The following is a 22514-nucleotide window of genomic DNA, read 5'->3' as shown; positions in this document are numbered from 1 at the left end:
AGGAAGCGTTCCTGTGCTTTTGGATCTGGAAGAAAATTGGAGAATTGGTGTCATTATTTCTTTAGATGTTTAGTAAACTCACCAGTGAAACCAATTGTACCTGTTACTTTCTTTTTTGGAAGCTAATTAATTATTAATTTTATTTTATTAATAGTAATTGGCCTATTCAGAAAATCCTATTTCTCCTTCTATGTCAGTAGTTTGTGTCTATTAAGGAATTGGTCCATTTCATCTTTTACAATTTTGTGGAAATAAAGTTGCTTATAATATTCTTTTATTCTTTACTCTCCAGTAGTCAGTAGAGGTACTCCTTTCATTTCTGATACAGTAATTTCTTTTTTCTATATTTTGTAGCTAGAAGTTTGTCTTGTCAGTTTGGTCTTTTGAATTATCCAGCTTTTGATTTCATTGATATTTTTCTTTTCCTATTTTCAGCTTCATTGATTTTTTTTTTTTATCTTCACCTAAGGACATTTTTTCATTGCCTTTTAGAGAGAGAGGAAGGGAGAGTGAGAAACATTGATGTGGGAAAGAAGCATTGATTGACTGCCTCCCATATGCTCCCAGACTGGGGATCAGACCTGCAACCTTTTAGTTTACAGGATGACGCTCCAACCAAGCCCCACCAGCCAGGGGTCAGCTTTATTGATTTTTTGCTTTTTATTTATTTGTATTTTCTGCTTGCTTTATGCTTCAGTTACTCTTCTTTCTCTTGTTTCCTGAGGTAGAAGCTTAGGTGTTTGATTTTAGATCTCTCTTCTTGTCTAAAATCTTGTGCATTCAATGCCATAAGTTCTCTTCTAATTTTTACTTTGGTTGCATCACACAAGTTTTGATGTTTTGTTTTCATTTTCCTTTAGTTTAATATATTTTAAATTTTATATTGAGACTTGACTTACATACTGTTTAGAAGTATGTTAATCCACATGTGTTGGGATTTTCCACTGGTCTTTCTATTACTGATTTTCTAGTTTAATTCTGTTGGGGTCTAAGAGTGACTTTGTATGATTTTTCTATTATTTTGTATTTATTATTGTGTCTTATGGTCTATTTTGATAAATGTCCCTATGTGAGCCTGAGAAGAATTGTGTATTCTGCTGTGTTGGGTAAAATATTCTGTGAATGTTAATTATATCCAGTTGATAGATGATGCTATTCAAATCAACTGTATCCTTACTGAGTTTCTGCCTGCTGGATCTGTCAATTACTAATAGAGGGTTGTTGATGTCTTCAGTTATAATAGTGTATTTGTCTGTTTCTTGCAGTTCTGTCAGTTTTCCCTTCAGGTATTTTGACACTTTTGGGGAGTGCAAACACATTAAACATTGTTATGTCTTCTTGGAGAATTTACACTTTTTCATTATGTAATACCTTCTTTATCCCTGATTTTCCTTGTTCTTAAGTTTTTTGCCTGATAGCTACAAATATAGCTACTTCAGCTTTCTTTTGAAAGCCTAGTGTAGCCTTCTCTGTTTCTTTACTTTTTATCTGTCTGTGTCTTTATATTTATGGTGGGTTTCTTCTGGGCAGCATATTTGCTTTTTAAAATACATTCTATTTTTAATTGGTTTATTTAGACCACACTTAAATTGATCATTGACACAGTTGAATTATCTGTCACAGTGATTTTCATCCTTTTCCATCTCGTGGCACAAATAAACTAATTACTAAAATTCTGTAGCACCCCCCCAAATATATGTATTTTCCAGTCTAACAAAAAAATAGGTGTAATTTTGTTTCTTCACATTAGATAGCTATTGTTGTGTTGGTTTTCATTTTTTGTACTTGATAATGTAAGGGAAAAGAGGTCAGTGCCACTGACTAAATAGTCAGGTATTGCATGTTTTAAAAATTCTTGCAGCAAACTGGTTGTAAATTGCTGATGTGCCATATTTATAATTGTTTTCTATTAATTGTATGTACTTGATTCTTTTCATATTTTTCCTCTTTTTCTGTTTTCTCTGATTTGAAATGAACAGTTAATATGATTTCATTTTCTCTCTTTTCTTAGCATATCATTTACACTTCTTTTAAACATGTGTTTAGTGCTTATCCCAGAGTGTGTGACTAATTTTACAGCTGACCTAATCCAGCTTTAAATAAAGTAGGGTAGTTCAGGTACTTAATACTAGAGTATTTCTGATCCTTTCTTCTCATCCTTTATAACATTTCTGTTATTCATTTTATTTTTCCATATGCAGTAATCACCTAGTAAATTGTTGCTATTACTTTGAGCAATTAGCTATTAGTACATTTAAAAATAAGAAAATGAAGCCCTGGCTGGTGTGGCTCAGTGGATTGAGTGTCGGCCTGCAAACCAAGGGGTCACCAGTTTGATTCCCAGTTAGGGCAAATGCCTGGTTTGCAGGCCAAGTACCCAGTAGGGGTTGAGCAAGAGGTACCATACATTGATGCTTCTTTCTCTCTCTTTCTCCCACTCTTCTCCTCTGTCTAAAAATAAATAAATAAAATCTTTTTAAAAAATCATGTTAAAAAAATACAACAATACAAGTTTCAATTTATCTTGATTAATCTTTCTCTGGTACTCTTTGTGTAGATATAAGTTTCTGACATCCCAAAACTTCTTTTAATATTTATGCAAAGCAGATCTATTGGTGACAGGTTTCCTTTCCTCAGTTTTTGTTTAGGAAGTACACTTTTGTTCAGGAACTACAGCTTCAGATTAGCTAATCTCAGCTGTGATTCTGTCTTGGTCCCTCCAGATTATAGGGAGGTTGTTTCCCCAGTGACCTTAGCTATTTGATCAATTTAAGAAAAGTCATTGATGTTCAGTTTGTTCTGCTTTTATTTTGTTGTCTAGATGGGAGTGATGGACACCTTATAACCTCTTAGATTTTGGAGCTGAATCTGGAAGTCCCTTTGTAAAGTTTCTCTTAAAAAGCTTTTCTTTTTAAAATTGTATTGGCTAATACCTCGATTTTAAGTTAATAGTGGTGACAACAGGCATCTTTGTCCTTGATTTCGGCAGAAATGCTTCTAGTTAAACGCTAGATAAATGCTGCTGGTTAAATAAAGTGCTGGCTTTTGATACATACAAGGTCTGTCCAGAAAAAGTCCAACCAGTGTTAATATAACAAGAATGGTTTGCACATCATTGGTATAACCTGGGCACTAATGAGAGTGGATTGGAATGTGCATGCATGAACAATGACGACTTCACTATACTGGTTAGTGGGGATGGTAGATGCCATTGAGTGAGCATGTGTACTCTGTGGCCATCAAATTCCAAATGACTGAGCAAATAGAGCAACAAATCTGCTTCAGATATTACATTCAGCTGGAACACTCCTCCCTGGAAACTATTTGGATGATACAGAAGCCTGCAGCTGTGGGCAACTGGTGACTGGTAACTTCACCATGACAATTACACCTGCTCATGCATTGCACCTTGTGCAGGGTTTTTGGCAAAATGTCAAATCACCTAGGTGACTCAGCCCAGATTTGGCACCCTGTGACTTCTGGCTTTTCCCCAAACTAAAATAACCTTTGAAAGGGAAGAGATTTCAGACTGTCAGTGAGATTCAGGGAAATACAATGGGGTAGCTGACGGGAAGTGGGAGAACTGTGTGAGGTTCCAAAGTGCCTATATTGAAGGGAACTGAGGCAACATTGTCCTATGTACAGTGTTTCTTGTGTCTTGTATCTTCTTCAGTAAATGTCTCTATTTATTATCTATTTTGACGAGATACTTTCTGGACAGACCTTGTGTATAAATAGTTAAAGATGTGTCTGTCAACTTTTTTTTTAATTGAGCGCTTTTGTTTTTATTGAGTGTTGAATTTTGTCAAATGCTTTTGAGGGGGCATGTATAGATATGAGTGAATAATTTTCCCTCTATATCTATTATCATGATAAGTTATATTAATGAGGATCCTAATAATGAACCATCCTTTCATTTTTAGAATAATCTTTACTAAGTCTGTTGTTTTAAAAAATGCTATAGGGTTTTGTTATCCAGCATGTGATAGGATTTTCAGATGAGGCTTTTTTATATCAGTATGAATGAAGATTTAGAATTTTACTGTGTGTTTCTATTAGTAGTCTTTATCAGGTTTGTATCTGTTTCTGCTGTCTTCATTAAAATGTACCTTTATCTTTTTTCCTGTGTTCTTGAGTAGTTTAAGTAATATTAGGACTATCTATTTTTTAAGTGTTGTAATATTAAGATTTCCTTACTGAGGACTTCTGGCCAAGATGGAGGCTTAGGTAGACTTGCTTCGCCTCCTCACACAACCATAAGAAGGATAACAACTGGTGTGGGGGGCTCCGCCCACAGCCCCCCACCCCCTCGCCACCAGGGATGAGAATAAGTCTACCAAGACATAATCTGCTTAAGGAGGAAAGGTAGCCAATCTCTCAAAGGAGAAGGGCCAAGAGCCTTTTTCAGTGGGCTGTTAGTGGGTTCATTTTGCACAGGAATACAGGTAAAGCTCATTACTTATTCTCAGGCAGTAAGGACCAAATAATAGATAACATACAAAGAACTCTGAGGGCCTATTCTGAGTCAGGGCCTGTTAGCTAAAGGGCTACAAAACTTTGGGAAACAAACTCATTTCCTGCTCGGACCCTTATTTAATTGAGAGCATTCTTAGCAAAGCAGGTTTAACAGGATTTTACCTGTTCTTTCTTAGATCTGATTGCCCTAGGGAATCCACCCTTTTCAGCACAGGGCTGCACTGCCCTCTGTCATTGTTTCAGGCTTAAGTCAGACAGGGGAAGTAAGGCAGCCAAGAGATTAGAAGACTTCTCACAGACTGAATGAGGACTCAGGCTCTGTCAAAGCTGTGGGTGAGGGTCCATCACCCCCTTTTTCTATAGCCCCCCGAGTCCTTCCCTGGGGCCTCCCCGTGATCATGCCTGTCTTAGGTCTTTCTCCCCTTTGGGGAATCTTACCGGTCATTGGCTAACCAATCAAGCATTGGGGGCCAGGCAGGGTGAAGTAAGAGGATCAAAAGCGGCACTCCAGCCAGAGAGGTAAGTTTTGTCTCCTTAGTAGCTTATGGTCTGAAGGTCACTCACTCAGCCTTAGCCATGGGAGGGGGGGTGCGGTTACAGCTTCTGAAACCAGGCAGGGCGTTTCCCAACAAACAACCAATCCCAAAACAGAAAATGACCAGAACTGCAGAAAATTGAACTGTATGGATGTCCTACACCCAAGGATTTAAAGAAGAAACATTCATCCAGATGGGTAGGAAGGGCAGAAAAGACGAGGTGTGGCGTGGTGAGGTGTGTGGCGGCAGTGGCCAGTGGAATGGTCAGTCCTGCAGTCACATGCAGTGGATAAAAACCAAGAGGGACAACTGGGAAGTGAGCAATCTCAGCCCCAGGCCAGACTGCACATCCCAGGGTTCGTGCTGGGAAAATAAAGCCTTGTAACTTCTGGCTGTAAAAACCAGTGGGAGTTTAGGCAGTGGAAGAACCTGCTGGTCTTTTAATGTGCCCAAAGGGTCCTAGAAATACACAAACCTACCTATTCTGGAAATCAGCACCAGGGCAGCAGCTAGAACCATGACAGTTGCTTATGGGAAGTAGGGAAAGTGACTGGAAATGGGGTGAGGGCCAAGCAAGTGGCATTGTTCCCTCTCTCATCCCTTCCCTACAATACAGCATCACAAAGTGACAAAGTGGGTTGCACCACCCTGGCAAATACCTAAATCTCCGCCCCTTACAAGATAACCAGTGTGTCAACATGGGAGTCAAAGCAGCTATACCTAATACACAGAAACACAAAGAGGCTGCCAAATTGAGGAGACAAAGAAGTATAGCCCAAATGAAAGAATAGACAACAACTCCAGGAAAAAACCTAAGTGAGGAGGAGATAGGCATCCTTTCAGATGCAGAGTTCAAAATACTGGTGATCAGGATGCTCAGAGAAGTGATAGAGTGCAGCCACAAAATAAAGGAAGAAGTGAAGGCTATACAAAGTGAAATAAAGGAAAATATACAGGGAACCTACAGTGAAGGGAAGGAAGTCAAAGTTCAGATCAACAATTTGGAACAAAAGGAAGAAATAAACAGTCAACCGGAACAGAAAGAAGAAACAACTCAAAAAAAAAAAACAAAACAAGGAGAGGCTTAGGGACATCTGGGACAACTTTAAACTTTCCAATGTCGAAATCATAGGGGAACCAGAAGGAGAAGAGGAAGAACAGGAACTTGAAAACTTACTGGAAAAAATAATGAAAGAAAACTTTCCCAATTTGGCAAAGGAAATAGGCATACAAGTCCAGGAATCTCAGAGAGTCCCAAACAACTTGGACCCAAAGAGGGTCACACCAAGACACATCACAATTAAAATGCCAAAGGTTAAAGATAAATAGAGAATCTTACAAGCAGCAAGAGAAGAGAGTTACCTACAAAGGAGTCTTCATAAAACTATCACCTGATTTCTCAAAAGAAACCTAGAAGGCAAGAAGGGGCTGGAAAGAAGTATTTAAAGAGATGAGAAGCAAGGTCCTACATCCAAGATTACTCTATCCAGCAAAGCTATCATTTAGAATGGAAGGTCAGATAAAGTGCTTCCCAAACAAGGTAAAGCTAAAGGAGTTCACCATCACCAAGCTCTTACTATATGAAATGTTGAAGGGACTTCACCATCACCAAGCTGTTACTATATGAAATGTTGAAGGGACTTACCTAAGAAAAAGGAGATAATCAAAACTATGAATAGTAAAATGACAATGACAACAAACTCACAGGTATCAACAATGGAATCTAAAAAAAACAAACAAACTAGAACAGGAATAGAGTCATAGAAATGGAGCTCACATGGAGGGTTATCAGTGGAGGGAGATGGGGGGAAATGGGGGGAAAGATACGAGGAGTAAGAAGCATAATTGTTAGTTACAAAATAGACAGGAGGATGTTAAGAATAGTATAGGAAGTGGAGAAGCCAAAGAACTCATGGACATGAGTTCTGGGGGTGGGGATAGCTGTAGAGAATAGGGGTACCCGGTGGAGGGGGGCAAAGGGGAAAATGGGACAACTGTAATAGCATAATCATAAAGTATACTTAATAAAAGAAAAAGCAGCCTGGACCAGCTCCTCTCCTCTCCTCTCCCTGTACACACATGTTTATGTACCTGCATAGGGTTATACAAGACATAAGGACAGAACAATATGGAAGGCCACCACTGGGTTGTCATATGGGCTGTCTAATCTGAGATGGGTGGCAAGGATGGGATGTGGGGTAGGTGACATGGGATGAAAAGTGTCTTCATAAAAATTACCTAATATTTGGTCCTGTTACTATAAAATAAAAAGTATAAATATCAAGAAAAAAAAGATTTCCTTATTGGGACATTCTGTACCTGGTGTTTTTGATGGTTGAATTCTGATAACTTTCTCTGTTTCTTCTGTGGAAATTTCTCTATTTAGATTTCCTATGTCTGCTGGGTTCAGTTGCTCCAGTTTATTCCCCAAAGAGTTACTGATTTCATCTAAGTTTTAAAATTTATCTCTGTGCCCAGACTAGTGTGGGTTATTGTATTGAGTGCTGGCCTGTGAACCTAAAGGCCACTGGTTTGATTCCCAGTCAGGGTATGTGCCTGGGTTGTGGGCCAGGCCAGGCTCTCATTTGGAGGTGTGGGAGAGGCAACCTGTCAATGTATCTGATGTTTCTCTTCCTCTCTCTCTCCCTCCCTTGCTCTCTAAAAATAAATAAAATAAAATCTTAAAATCTATCTCCATAGACTTGTGCTGAGTAGCTGTGTGATTCTTAAAATAGTCTCTACTTTCATGTTATTGGTCTTTAGCGGGGTTGGTTTTGATATTTTTATTTTGCTGTTCTTTTTTCACTTTAAATTTGTTATATGTTTTATTTTTAGTTCATGTTGATGTAGTTACTAAATTTTACGGATTTCTAGAGAGCTGCAGTATTTGATATCAACTAAATTCATGTAGCATTTTAAGGTGGATTTAAAATTAAATAAATATTCAGTTCCTCAGTCTAATCAGCCAGATTTTGTCTATCAGCCACATGTGTCTATTGTCTAGTATTAGACTGTGCAAATACAGAATATTTTCATCATTGCAGAAGTACATTGTTATTGATATTATTTTGTAGCAATTTATACATTGCTTTATATTTCTTCTTTGATCCAAGAATTTATATAGATTTTTTTTTACTTTTTATTTCGAATTTTGGTATTTTTAAATTTTATTAGTATAGCAGACAAAAATGTATGTGTATTTTAGATTATAGTGGTTTATTTAAACTACTCTTATTTATTTATTTTGATTTATAAAATGTAATTTTGTTTTACATTACTCTGCTGTTACATAGGGCATAACATTCTCACAGGCTTTTTGGGACTACAGTAAATGGTTAATAACACACAGTAGTGGTCCAACTCTAAATAACAATCACTAGTCACAAATCTTCATGGAAAAGTACTAAGTCTTAGACTTGGACTTGTGTACTTCAACTTATTTCCCCATTCTACTTCATTAAGAAATGATATGAACTTTAAATTTGCCAAAAGTGATGCTTATATTCTGGCAGCAACATGCCACATAATAAAGTGAATACCAGAACTACAAAGGCAGGAGGTATAAGTGAATTTTTATTAGGAAGGGAAGCTGTAAGCTGAAACAGCAGCAAATGAAGAGTAAAGAAGGGAACCCCCTGTTGCCACAGATACACAAGCCCCCCACTGTATATGACACAGGAGGCATTTCAGTTTGTGACTCCCAGCCCAAAAATACCAAATGCTTTTTCATTCAATTTAATGCTTCTGGATTCCTACCCAAAAGGAATACATGAACATGGAGAAGCTGCTTACTGAAAGGAAAGCTCCAAAGAGGAGCAAGGGAGGGAAGATAGAAATAAGAAGTTATATAAAACACTCTTTAAATTTTAATTAACTACCTTTTCATATCTTCACAGTAATACAAAACATAGTCACTTGCAGAACTGGTTCAGATTACTTAAATACCAGATACATTTCTAGTCCTCTGTGTGTTTAGAACTTACTTATGTTTATATGAAATGAAGCTGTTAATACTTTTCTGTAGCAGTAGCTGCACACCACAAAGGCCAAGACAAAAACAAATCAAGGAATGGATTTTTCTCTTAAAATTGCAGTGTGAAAAGACTATAAACAGTTGATTCCATACACCTGGGGGGGTTTCTTTGCTCTAGGACATCCAAATGGAATAAGGAGTGGAGATGTGTACAAAGGTTTCTGGAGGGAGAAGAATGACACCCTGTATATAGTTTTCTGCCCCTTCTGCTGCATCACATTCTTCTGCAGCACTGCCTAATGTCCATAATGTGAGGTTGTCCCTAAGCAGCTGCATGATGAGGGTGCTGTCTTTGTATGAGTCTTCATTCAGTGGATGGAGTTCTGCAGTGGCCTCATCAAAAGCAGTTTTAGCCAGTGTGCGGGTAAGCTCTGGGTAATTCAGGATCTCAGTGTAGAATACAGAAAAGTTAAGAGCCAACCTCAGACAAATTGGGTGAGTGGGCTGCATCTTCTTCTTGCTTATATGTATAAAAGCCTCTTGTAAGCTCATTGGGAATTATATATCGTGTTTTCCATCATCAGCTCCTGTAACTTCAGCAAGGTACTGGAAGTAATCTCCCGTTATTTTCAGTTGGAAAACCTTACTTCTGGATACATTGCATTGGCTATTAAATACAAATACCATATGATCTCACCTTTAACTGGAACCTAATCAACAAAAGAAAAAAGCAAGCAAAATATAACCAGAGACATTGAAATTAAGAACAATCTGATAGTAACCAGAGGGGAGAAAGGAGGGGATAATGAGGAGATGAGGGGAAGGGTTTTCAGGAACAACTATAAAGGACACGTGGACAAAACCAAGGGTGGGTGGAAGCAAGGGAGGGAGGTGGATTTGGCTGGAGTTGGGGGAGAGTAGTGGAGGGTAAATGCAGACAACTGTAATTGAACAACAATAAAATAATACAAAATAAAATAAAATAAAAAATTCCAGGATCATGGTGCAGATGGACCACAGGTCCGACTCCACTTTCTCCTGGTAGTCTTTAATCAGCTGCAACTTCTTGTCTGAGATGTCAGTTTTTCTACTCGTTGCTCGGGATGACCCATCAGGCGGCCCATGGGCCAAGACCACTTTCTTGTAGGCCACCAAGAGCAGGTTGCCCTCCTCGTTGGACAGCTCGGTGCCAACAAGGCCTTCATGCACGTGGCCATGTCGTAATGCTGGGCCTGCTCAGCCAGCTTTACCTTCAGGATCAGCTACATCTTCTCCATGGGGACAGGGAGGGCAATGAGGACAGTCACCAAACAAAGGAGACATGTAGAGCTCAGGCTTCCTGCAGGAGCTGTCCCTAAGGAGAGCTGCTTCAAGGCTGGCTGTTGCCTGGGGCCAGCCTCTCACCCCTCTCCAGTAGGGTCAATCCCAGGGAGGGCTGGGGACCTAAACTACTGTTTTTCTTTTTTTAACCAATTAAAACAATATTTTATTTCATTTATTTGTTTAGAGAGAGGGGAAGGGAAGGAGAAGGAGAGGGAGAGAAATATCAAATGTGTGGCGGCCTCTCATGCAATCCCAATTGGGGACCAGTTCCACAACCTAAGCATGCGCCCTGACTGGGGATCGAACCAGCGACCCTTTGGTTAACAGGCCTGCACTCAATCCACTGAGCTACACCAGCCAGGGCCCTTATTCTTGTTTATGGCTTTGAATTTCATTGTCTGAAATCAACATTTCAGTCCTGCATTATTATTTGCATTTGCTTGGTCTGTCCTTGCTAATCCTTTAAAATTTGTAACTACTGAAATCACTTTATGTCTCATATCTATCATAGAATTGTACTTTTGCCCTATTAATCAATCTAAAAATTTTTTAAAGTTGTGTTAAGCTAATTTTGTTTATTGATACTATTGATCTCAGTTCTACCCTAGTGTTTTGTGGCATATTTTACATATACACATGCTCATAAAATCTTTTACTATGTCTTTCTTCTTATTATGCACCGGGTACCCCTATTCTCTTCTTATTTATTTATTTAAAATAAATTTCTTTTGGCATTTAGGATGGAGTGTGTGCAACTTTTGTGTTTTTTTGGTTTTGCTTCCTTTCAATCCAGTCTCTTTGATGTTAACACTCTTAAATCTCCCTGAGGAATCAAGCTAGAAATATCTGCCTCCCTCTCCAGCATCTTAGGTGATGATCTTTACCTTCCAGGAGTTAATATTTGTGAGGCAGTTAAGAAGTCTGTTCCAGCAAGTTTCAGCCTTTTTCACCTCATGGCACAGATAAACTAATTACTAAAATTCTGTGGCACACCAAAAAATATTTTTGCTGATCTGACCAAAAAATAGCTGTAATTTTGATTCATTCACACTGGACAGCTATTGTTGTGTTGGTTGTTGTCATTATTTTATTTGACAGTCTAAGGGAAAAGAGGTCAGTGCATTTGACTAAATAGTTAGGTATTATGTGCTTTAAAAATTCTTGTGGCACACTAGTTGAAAATTGCTGGTCTGTTCTAACATCCACTTACTCTGTCTATTCTTTAAATTTTTAATATTTTTTTCTTATATTGTTGCTGAATATGTGTACATGCCATTATGTCATTTTTATGCTATGGTTTTAATTCTGTAGTTAAATGTCTTTAGTTCATATGACCAGATTTTATCCTGAATATTTTCAACTCACTCCTTGGATATGTATAGTTTGTAGTTTCTCAGGGACCCAGAAAACTTTTACCTGTTATTAACTATCTATACTTTTAAGTTTGATGCACAGTTTGATTATATATAAAGTTATAAAGTCCTAGACTCACATTTTATGCTTGGGTATCTTAAAATCTTTTGTTTTGTTGAACTTAAGGTATAAAATACAGCTGTTGTGAAGTTTCTTTATGATTTTTTTCTTTTGTGTGACTTGATCTTTTTATTTAGAGGCTTAAATAACTTTTTAAAAAGTCTTTAAAGTTTATATTAAGGATATTCTGGTTTGACTTTCCCTGATTCTATGTGTCCTTTTATTGTGTAGGTTCTGGTCTGTAGGAAGATTTGCTTGCAGCATAATTTGAAATACCTGTCTGGTTCCACTTATATATTTATTGGGTCACCTAATCACTGCTACTTTTTTTGTTGTTTGTGGTACATTATTTCCACTCATCTTCTAGTCTGGTTTTTCTTTTGAGGGCTCTTTTTAGGGGAAGATGGAAAGCCTATTTTTTTATTTTTTTCTAATTTAGACTTTTTTCCCCTGAAAGCTATTCTCCTTCATTTAGTGAGTCTTAATAGCTTTTCCTGTTGTCTAGTCATAATATTTTTAAGCTATTGTAAATTTGATTTATTGCTGCTTAGAAATGCTTATTTTTAATGTCAGCTATTCATTTCTTTTAGGTCATTTTGAAATAATAATCTTCATCCTTTTTTGTGGGCATAATTTTCTCACTTATCTTTATTATCTGTTAGAATGTTGCTTGTTTCACATTTAATATTTTTCCTACATTATCTTAGTGTGGGCTTTCATTTTAGTTTCTAGTGTTTAAACAAGTTCAGTTTTCCAGTAGTTTTAGAAGAAAGAATGTAGCTAGGCAGCAGGGATGGGTGAGCCACTGCAGTTTTTGAGCTTTGTGTCTCAAGGCCCCTCTCTCTTTCTCTCTCTTTTGTGAAGTATTTTTAAAATTGGGACTATCTTGAGCCTTTTAAAGGCTTTTTGCCTTTATATGTGTGTTTTCCAGGTATTTTGCTTTGTGAAGAGGCACCTTTAATATATTTTGCTGTTGTGGTACTTTTCGAGGTCTGTGTTGCTTGGGCCTCTGCCCACGAAGAATGTGAGTCTTATTTCTCCTGGAGGTTGTCATTTGTTATGCTTTGCTTAATTTGTTTTCTGTTCCCTGTAGTTTCTCTTCAGGGTGGGTCTCTGTCTCTGAACTTTACAATATATTTGTAGGATAGTTCTTGAAATCTTGTTAGAGTCTAGAATCAGCATTTACAAAAATGTTCTCAGGCCCTCTTAGAGATTTCCTGCTTTCTTTGAATTTACCTTCTCTTGGGGTCTATGAGGACATTATCTGACTTTACCCAGTTCTCAGATTTTCTTGGTCAAATTATTTTCTATTACCTGGATTTGAAACTTGCTGTTTCCTTTGTGAAGAATAAACTTTTTCTTTATTTTTACTTGAGTGGCTCCTTCTAATTAGTGTAGTTAGCAATTTTTTCAGTGGTGTTTTTTTGACCACCAGAGGTAAAGAACTCTCCTATTCTATTTTAGCCCATTTCTATTTATAGTACCTACCTGTCTATAATGATGTTGTTTACAACTCTGTTTTCTGTGGCTTCTCATTTGAATGTTAGCATCACAAATGGGGATCATGTCTGTCTCATGTACCACTGTGTTCCTGGAGTCTAGCATAGTGTTTGGCATGTAGAACTTGGTGCATATTTGTTGAATAAATGCATTTTCAGTTTATGATAGGTAGGGCTCTTTTCCTGTTATAATAGGCTCTGTGTGAAAATTGAAACATATTTGGAAGTGAGTCTTAAACCTCTATAGTATGTACAAATATAAGTGGTTTTTGGTATAGCTATAATTATTATATTCTTTAACTCTCTACAGACAGGAAGGTTCAGAGTTGACTTGAATATTTTACATTGTGAATTACAGATTTCTATTGTACGCTTTTTTGTATGTCTCCTATTTTATACTATGTACATTTATTATTTATTAAAAACATTATAATCCCATTGGCCACAGGTACTCATTCTTGTAGTGTTTTGGTGTTACCCCAGTGCAGTGTTCACACATAATGAGCCCTGTTATAATCAGTGGAACAGATAGTGTATTGTTATTGACTGATGTGTAGAAAGAGAACTGGTTATACGAAATAACTTGAATGAAGGATGTGAAGGCTTATGATAGAATTATAGAATGCTAAAGTGGCCTCATGAATGGTATTTCAGAGTTGCTCAGTGAAACTGCCCTACCCTGATAAGAGCTAGAAGAAACTTGAGACCAAGGAATTCAGCCTTTTCCTTTACACTACAGGTAAAGGAATTAAAGCCCTGTGAGATTATGTGATGTGTTTGAGGTTATCCAACCAATTAGTGACCAAGCCCCATGGTTTTAGGAGTCTAGTTGAAGTTGATTTCTTCTAGATCCATTTGTTATCACATTTAACAAAAGGACACAGGTTTTAGTAGGATGTTTGTAAATACAAAAAGGAAAATATTCCAGAGTTGAATCCTACTCTTAAAAAAAAACAAAAAACTCTTAGTGTTTGAGCATATTCAAGCAAGAAAAGATTTTGAATTTGCTCACTCAGACCCAAAATGTGCAATAAATTATCTTGTCATAATGAATTTTAATAGTTTGTTTCTGACATTTAATTGGTTGTAGATATATAGATATAGCACATTTCAAACTATGCCAAGCAGAAACATATAAATTGGAAAAAGTAACACTGTATTCTACATTTCAGTTGACCATATGATTTACTATAAATTTTTAAGTACTACTAGAAGAATTTACTCACAGCCTTGCCTTTGTAGTCTAAAAGACATCAATATGGTTCGTTTTTATGACCTTCAGTTTTCATGCTGCATTGGTGGTAATGAAAATGTAAATTAACCCTGGTGGAAATAGGAAACCAGTTTGGTCCTCAACCCATTTCCCTTATCAATTATTCTTGGCCAGTTCTTAATTATTGTTTGCATTTTAAATATATAAGTATGTTTAAAATTATTTTTTAAGATTTTATTTTAGTTTTAGAGAGGAGGGAGGAAGAGAGAAAGAAAGGGAGAGAAACATCGATGTGAGAAAGAAACATCCATTGGTTTGCCTCTAACATGTATCTGGATCAGTGACTGAACCTGCAACCCAGCCGTGTTTCCTGTCTGGGAATTGAACCAGCAACCTTTTGCTCTGCAGGACAATGCCCAACCAACTAAGCCACACCTGTTAGAGCTTAAATATATTTTAAAATGGCAGGTACTGAACCATAGTCTTTATTATTGAATCCTAGAACTTCTATACTGAATTGTGTCTTCTATAACTTTTCTTTGCTTGTCATTTGATTTTTTTTTTTTAGACAGTAGAAAAGTGTTAAAATTAGTTGTGGAGGACTTAAAAGGATGCTGTAATCTTGTTCTTTTGGTTGGCAAAAACAGCCTTCTGATAACTGGAACTAACAAGCCATCAATTCTATTCTCCTCTGTCCCCTCGATTCTCTCTATTTTATGTCTCCTATGTTCTTTTTAAAATGATTAACATTGGGGGTTTATTTTTATGTAAACTTCACATTTCTTTCTCTGTCTTTTTTTTAATTGTATGTTTTTCCATGACCATTTATCCCCTCCCTACCCTCTTCCCCTTTCATCCACCCTCTCCCCTTGCTACATTCCTCTCATTTTCTTGTATTTTTCTTTTTCTTACTTTGTATATCTTTTCTCTGTTTCATTTGTTTTGTTTATATATACTTTTTATTGCCTTACAATTCTATTTTCATACTGGCCTTATCATAGGTCACTGGTCAGCCCAGTTAGCTGACATGGGGATGGTTGTAAGGGAAAGTCACAGGTACAGAATACATCATTGCTAGTGATAACTCCATACAGAGTGTGAGGGTTGGATATTTCTCAGAGATTGGATATTTCTTAGATATAGGGATAGTTAGTTAACTGGTATTGTTAATGTCTCTTTCTTAGTCCTTAGAATGAGAAGGAAAAACTATACCAGTAATGGTGGTGCATAGCCCTAAAATAGTTTCTCATATGTCTTGCAGGAGAATGCTTTATTTTTGTTTTTGTTTAAAACTCACAAATTACATTACTATCATGGTTTGAACTCTATTACTATATAATTATTTTTTCATACAGTTAATACTTTCTGTTTTAAATTCCCCCTAATTTTACAAAGTTTGCATCTACCTTATATATCTTTACATTTCATGATTCACTTTGTTATTATATATATATTAATTATACATAACATATATTAATTATATATAATACATATTAATTATACATAATATATATTATATATTATATATATACAGCGATGTTTCTATTATTCACCCAATCCAAAGGGTATCCTATTATGTTATTTTAGTCCATTTATTATTCTTTTTAAAGATTTTTTTTTAAGATTTTTTAAAAATTTATTTATCTTTAGAGGGGAAGGGAAGGAGAGAGGGAGAGAAATATCAATGTGTGGTTGCCTCTTATAAGTCCCCTGCTGGGAACTAGCCTGCAACCAAGGCATGTGCCCTGACTGGGAATCGAACCACAATTGTGTGGTTCGCAGGCCCGCGCTCAGTCCACTGAGCTACACCAGCCAGGGCCTTTTTAAAGATTTTTATTTATTAATTTTTAGAGAGAGGGGAAGGGAGAGAGAAAGAGGGAGAGAAACATTAATGTGTGATTGCCTTTGTGTGCCCCCAACTGAGGACCTGGCCAGCAGGCTGGTCATGTCCCCTGACTGGGAATCAAACTGGCAACCTTTTGGTTTGTAGGCCAATACTCAATCCATTGAGCCACCCCAGCCAGGCCTATTTTAGGCTATTTATATGTATGGCTATAATAGATGCTTGGTGCTAATATTGTCATTTTATTTTAAATTTTTTGTTTTTTAATATTTCCTACTTAAAAATTTGTTTATTTCCTGCTTTTTGCTCTATGTTCTGTTGATTTCTGTCTCAAATAATATAGAAGGTATGTAGTATGCTTCTGTTTTAATTTTACTTAATTCTAAATTTAAATAGTACTTTTAAATGTAGTGCTTTCTTGTTATCAATTATTCTCAGGAACAGTGAAATGTGAAGCTCACTTACATGTCATCTGATCTCCTGTGCCCAGTTTTATTATATTTGGTTGATTTTCCGTGGTCCCACCGTTACAATATATAAGGCTCTCTATCATACTTTAAAATATTCAAGTCAGTAATTTTTGTAAATCTCAGTTTTTTAGCTTTAGTCTTTGACCATGCTGCAACCTTTTCATAGAATTCTTATGTTTATTCTGTGTTTCGCAATTCATTCTTTAGAAAACACACCTTTTTCTCTGGCTATGAACATAATATGTTAATTTTAGAAAATTTGAAAAGTACATAAAAGCGCAAAGAAGGCAGAAAAAGTCACTCTGATCTCACAGTTGAAAGCTACTTGAGTATATGTTCTTTGTCTTTTCTCCCCATGCATGAATGTTATTATTATACATTATACTTGATTCATCATATACGCACTGTAAAATACTTAATTATGTAGTGAACATCTTCCAACTACAATAAAGTCAGGCTGTAGAATACATCATAGTATACTCTGAGTAACGTAGGTATGTCATAATTTAATGAATTCCTTATTGTTAAACAACTAGGTTGTTTACAATTTGCTCTTATAAATTGTGCTGTGAAGAATGTGGTTGGTATACATCTCCTGGATATTTTTCTTTTTGGTTAAGTTCCAAGAAGTAGACTAATTCTCAGCCTATACAGTGTGGTAATTAAGAGTATTGACTTTGGAATCAAATTATCTTGAGTCACATTTTTACTGCTTAGGTGTGTGTATTTAGACAAGTTATTAATAATTTATTTCTCGGGTTTCTTAATCTGAATATTGCAGATAATAGTTTATATATAAAAACCACTTAGAACAGTGTCTGGAGGGTAATAAAAGCTCAGAAATGTTAGATGCTCCCATTGTTGTGGTTGTCATTTTTATTTAAAGGATATGCACATTTGATATGTTTTTGATATGTATTATATTAAAATTCTGTCCTGAAAAGTGGTATCAGTTTGCATTTCTATCAGCAAAATATGAAGGTACCTTTACTGGCTCTAGCCAACAGCTGTGATTATAATTAAAAGATTTAAAAAAATTTTTTTTGAGGATGTGAGTCCAATATTATAGGGATAATCTATGTCTTTGTTTTATTTTCCAATTTTTGGTTATTATTGATTCTAAATGTTTGAGTTTTGCTTATTTCTGTGTTGTGTATTTATGTTTAAGTGCTCTTTAAATAAATATTCAAATTTTAATGAACCTTTTGTGTTTTATATTGCCTTTATTTTTCTAGTTGGTTGTTTGCCTTTTAATTTTGTTGTCATTTTTTGTATTTATTTTTACCATTGTGAGATGTGTATGTAAAAGAAATTCTTTTCCATATAGTTCTGCCTTTAAAAAATTTATTCACTCATCTATTTGATATTATTAAATACCTTCTCTATGCCAGTTTAGATATAAATTTTTAAGTATATTTGTCATTTGAGAATAATTTTACATTTATAGCAGGTCCTGAAATAACATCGTTTCCTTATAACATCAATGGGATGACCAGGGGCACTTAACTCATTTATATCAGTTAACTTACAGTGAACTTGGTTTTATTATACGTTGTTTCACATAAAGTCACAGAACTTATTGATGGTGGTAAGGGTGGACTTAACCGTACAGAAAAGTAGCAAGGGTAGTACTGAGTTCCCATATGCCCCTCACCTAGTTTGTCCTTTTGCTGACATCTTTTATTACTCTATTTTGGTGTTTATATTATTTCAGCTTTGACCATTCTTTCATTTTTTCATGTTGGTTTCTTTGTCCCTTTGACAAGCCCCAATTTTATTTTATAGTATTTTATTTTAATATTACATGATGTTCTGGTATGAATCTTCTGAAAGCCCTGCCCTGACCCTAGAATTGGCCACTTGCCCAACAATCCCTATTTACTTAGTTGGACTATGGTATATAGAAACCAAGATCTGGTAATGGGTGTACTCATTGCTACTGAGGTGTCACTCCTTCTGGTTCCTTCCTCTTAGTGAGCTCTGTGTGTGTGTGTGTGTGTGTGTGTGTATGCACACATATCTGTAATTACTTAAATCTGTCTATATTATGCTAAACACGAGTTCACAGTGATATCTTTGACTCTAGTCCAGTAATGCTGGTTCATTCTAATCTCCTACCTCTTGCTTTCTGTAACTTCTCACTCCAAAGTGAGAAGGTTGGCTCTCACCATCTGCCATCCATTTACTTATTTGTCCAACCTAAGTATTCACGTAAATTGTTTCAGAATAACCCATATTCCTGTGAAAGACAGCTTTACCAAATAAAGTACAGTTATCCATTTGTCTTTAGTCTACAATTTCCAGTGAAAGCACTATCTTCCAAAGTTATGTTTCTTTTTTTACCTATAGTTCTGCTTTTGATGATGAGCTTAAAAGACTTTCTTGATCCAAAGATTGATTACATACATGCTATATAATATATAATATGTAACAATTTATGTAATATGTATTAACACAGTATAATTGTTTCTAATATAACATGTATGTATGGTATTTTATTTATTATTAGGTATTTTATTGCTTTGTTTTTTCCCTTAATACATCTGTAATTCATTTTGTCACTTAGTGTGAAAGAGAACTATGTTTTTCTTGGTTTTCTCAATTGTTTGAAATGCTTCCTTTATCATATTTTAAAATCTTACACATAATACATGTTTTCTGGTTTTTACTCTTCCATTTTCTTTTCTTGTTCAAGTTCCAGAGATTACATAACTTGATAATAATTTTAGTATCTGGTAAATTATGCCTCTTTGCATATTTATGTTCACTTGTTCTTTTAATTAATTGCTGTAATTTTATTTCCTTTATTTCAGGAACATTTTAGTGGATAAACCAAATGACCAATCTTCAAGGTGGTCTTCAGAGAGCAACTATCCTCCCCAGGTAAGGTTATGTGCAGCACCTGATGTCATTTAGAAGTTTAAATCAAAAGTTTAAATAGGTACTTAAACTTTAAAATCATTTGAATGATCATTTAAATCAAAGTTTAAATAGGTACTTAATTGATAATTATGAAATTTCCTAATAGTTTATCCAGTGTTTGAAATTGTGATGTGAATTTTTATTTGCTCTTTGTTTAAATTGGAAGAATTTTATTTCATAGGCAAATGTAGTATAGGATTTGATGAAACTTTTTTACTTCTGTCTATTGGAACATTTAAAATCTAATTTATATTTTTTATGGATTACTAGTGATGCAAAAGTAAGTTTCGTGATCCCTTTTGAGGGAAATGTTAACTAAAAAGAACTAGTTAAGAGGCTGTTACTGTTCTGAACAGTAACTGGTGGGAGCATTGATCTGAGCAGAGGTTGTGACCTCTCTGAAACTCAGGTCATTCATTCCTTCAGTATATGCTGAAGGAAATGTTAGTAAGTTTAACTTTGACTCAGTGACTACCTTTTAAAAAAAATGAACTTAATATATTCGTTATTTTATGAAAGTAGTATATTTAGCTGACATCAGGACCATGAGCTAAATTTTTTCCTTAACAAGTGGTGTCTAAAGTCATCTGAACTTAAAGGTATTCTTTCAGTTATACACTTTCAGTATTAACACTTATTATTTCCACATCCTTGAGGAAAAACTAATGTTCTGATAGGTGAATAAATAAAAGTTACTTAATTTCTTATTTTACTGTAATTCTTAGAAATCTAGACTCTTATTTTCTTCTTGTATATTATTATTTTTTATTTTTTGCATACCTTTATCACCAAATGTTTAAGTGTTTCATTGCAAAATATATGTCCAAAGAACATGTACAGGTTATATATACAATGTAAAGAATGATAGAACAAATACCTATTTACTCATCAACCAACTTTAGAAATGGAGTTCGACTACAACTTTTTGAAGCCTCCTGTGATCCTNTCCATTTGTTTGTGTCTTCCTTGATTTCTGTCTTCAGTGTTGTGTAATTTTCTGCATACAGGTCTTTAACCTCCTTGGTTAGATTTATTCCCAGATATTTTATTTTTCTTTTTGCTATATCGAATGGGATTTTTTTCTTGATTTCTGCTTCTGCTGATTCATTGTTAGTATACAGCATTTTGTTAGTTATATATATATATATGGGGGTGTGTGTGTGTATGTGTGTGTATATATATATTTATATGTTTATAAATATTGTATGATTTGAGCTTTGTCTGGCTTTTACTTTACATAAATATAAAATAAATAACCCATTAATCTTTTGTGACTTGCTTTTTCTACTTACCATTATGATATTTATTAATGTTTCTGAGTATGATTGGAGCTTGTCAATTTTTACCTCTGTTAGTATTCCAGTATGAGCATGTCAAAATGTATTTATTCATTTTGTACTTGATAGGCTTTTAATTGTTTTTCAACAGCAGTTTTTTGCTACTGTAAACAGGGTTCTGTGAACATTCTTGTATGTTGTTTCCTGGTACACATGTAGAAGAGTTTCTTTAGGCTATATACCTTGGAGTAGAATTACTGGATCATAGGATGTATGTACATTCAGCTTTTTTCAGGCAAGGCAAAACTGGTTTTACAAAGTGGCTATATAATTTATACCCTCACTGGAAGAGTATGAAAGTTCGTATGCATTGTATTCTCCCCATTTTTCTATGGCTGATTTTTAGATTTGACTGGCCTCTTGGATCTTTCATTGTAACTCACAAGATTTAGGCTCCTGTAAGCCTCTGGTCATAGCATTTTCATCAGCCAATCAATACATAACTTTATTTATGTTTCTGTTTAAAGGCACTTTATTTTATGTATATTATTTATTCATTAGCATTGAAGTCATAGCCAACAGCACTTAATTACTCATGCCTGAACGAAGCTTATCTAACACATATTTTCTCTGTAAGGCTCATCACAGCCTTCTTATATTTAGAAACAGTAGACAGCACTTCAGCACTATACTTAGGGACTAATTTAGACAGCGAAATCACTAACAGAAAGTACAAAATATAAAATATATGGCACTAAATAAATGGAAAAAAGGACTTGTTTTATATTATGAGAGCTAAAACAAGAAGGTGTAACATCCCTTGTTTGACCTCAACTGGGAGATATGCATTAGGAAACTCAGATTTTTTGCTGTTCTGTGTGTGTCTGGGAATAACTGTGAAAGTGCTGTGTGTATGGATTTTGGTGATAAAAATAAATTTTAGTGTGTAGGTGAATTCACAAATATGGAATCCAGGAATAAAGAGTGACTGTATTGTAACTAACAATTAATCTTGTATAACTTGAACAAGTTTGAGAATTTGAGAAAAGAGGACTCTGAAAAATCAAATTCATCGTAATGAAAATATAGGTCTTGAGGGCCTTTTCTACAGTCTACTGATACATTGGATACAATGTTGTTCTATATGTTTAATTACTGATTTAGGTGTCAACAACTGGAAGCAACTTTGTGCATGTGGGCATAGCTGTAAAAGATAGGCACATTAACAGCAAGCTGACAACTAACCAAATATCATGAGGAAGAAGACAAAAACCTAAGTGAAAAATAGAAGGACAAAAATATAGCTTTTAGGGGGTTGTTAGTATAAGGATAAATAATATTCTATATTTTAATAGCCTACAGGATAGTGTTATCTAGTAAACTTTCTGCAGTGATCTAAAGTATGTATTATGTTGTTAGAATGAACTGTTGGATTCTCATAGTGCTTTACTTTTGTCAGTAAGAAATTTTAATTATGTTTAATATATGCAGCTTAAGCAGATAAGAAAG

General features: G+C 35.3%; 1 protein-coding gene and 1 pseudogene across 3 annotated transcripts in view; one reads left to right on the top strand and one right to left on the bottom strand.

The window, feature by feature from the left end:
* Positions 1-22514, top strand: part of MKLN1 (muskelin 1) — a 337548-nt gene that overhangs the window by 191905 nt on the left and 123129 nt on the right. For all 3 annotated transcript variants that reach the window (XM_037049181.1, XM_037049180.1, XM_037049179.1), the window contains one exon: positions 19620-19689. In XM_037049181.1, coding sequence (XP_036905076.1) covers positions 19620-19689 — 70 coding nt within the window. The remainder of the gene's footprint in view (positions 1-19619; positions 19690-22514) is intronic.
* LOC118989189 (14-3-3 protein theta-like) lies at positions 9160-10262 on the bottom strand (annotated as a pseudogene).

Source organism: Sturnira hondurensis, unplaced genomic scaffold (genome assembly GCF_014824575.4).
Source record: "Sturnira hondurensis isolate 20B ecotype Veracruz unplaced genomic scaffold, ASM1482457v3 Scaffold0006437, whole genome shotgun sequence".
Taxonomy (NCBI): Eukaryota; Metazoa; Chordata; class Mammalia; order Chiroptera; family Phyllostomidae; genus Sturnira; species Sturnira hondurensis.
Note: the sequence above shows the minus strand (reverse complement) of the source record. Positions and strands in the feature narration are given on the sequence as shown.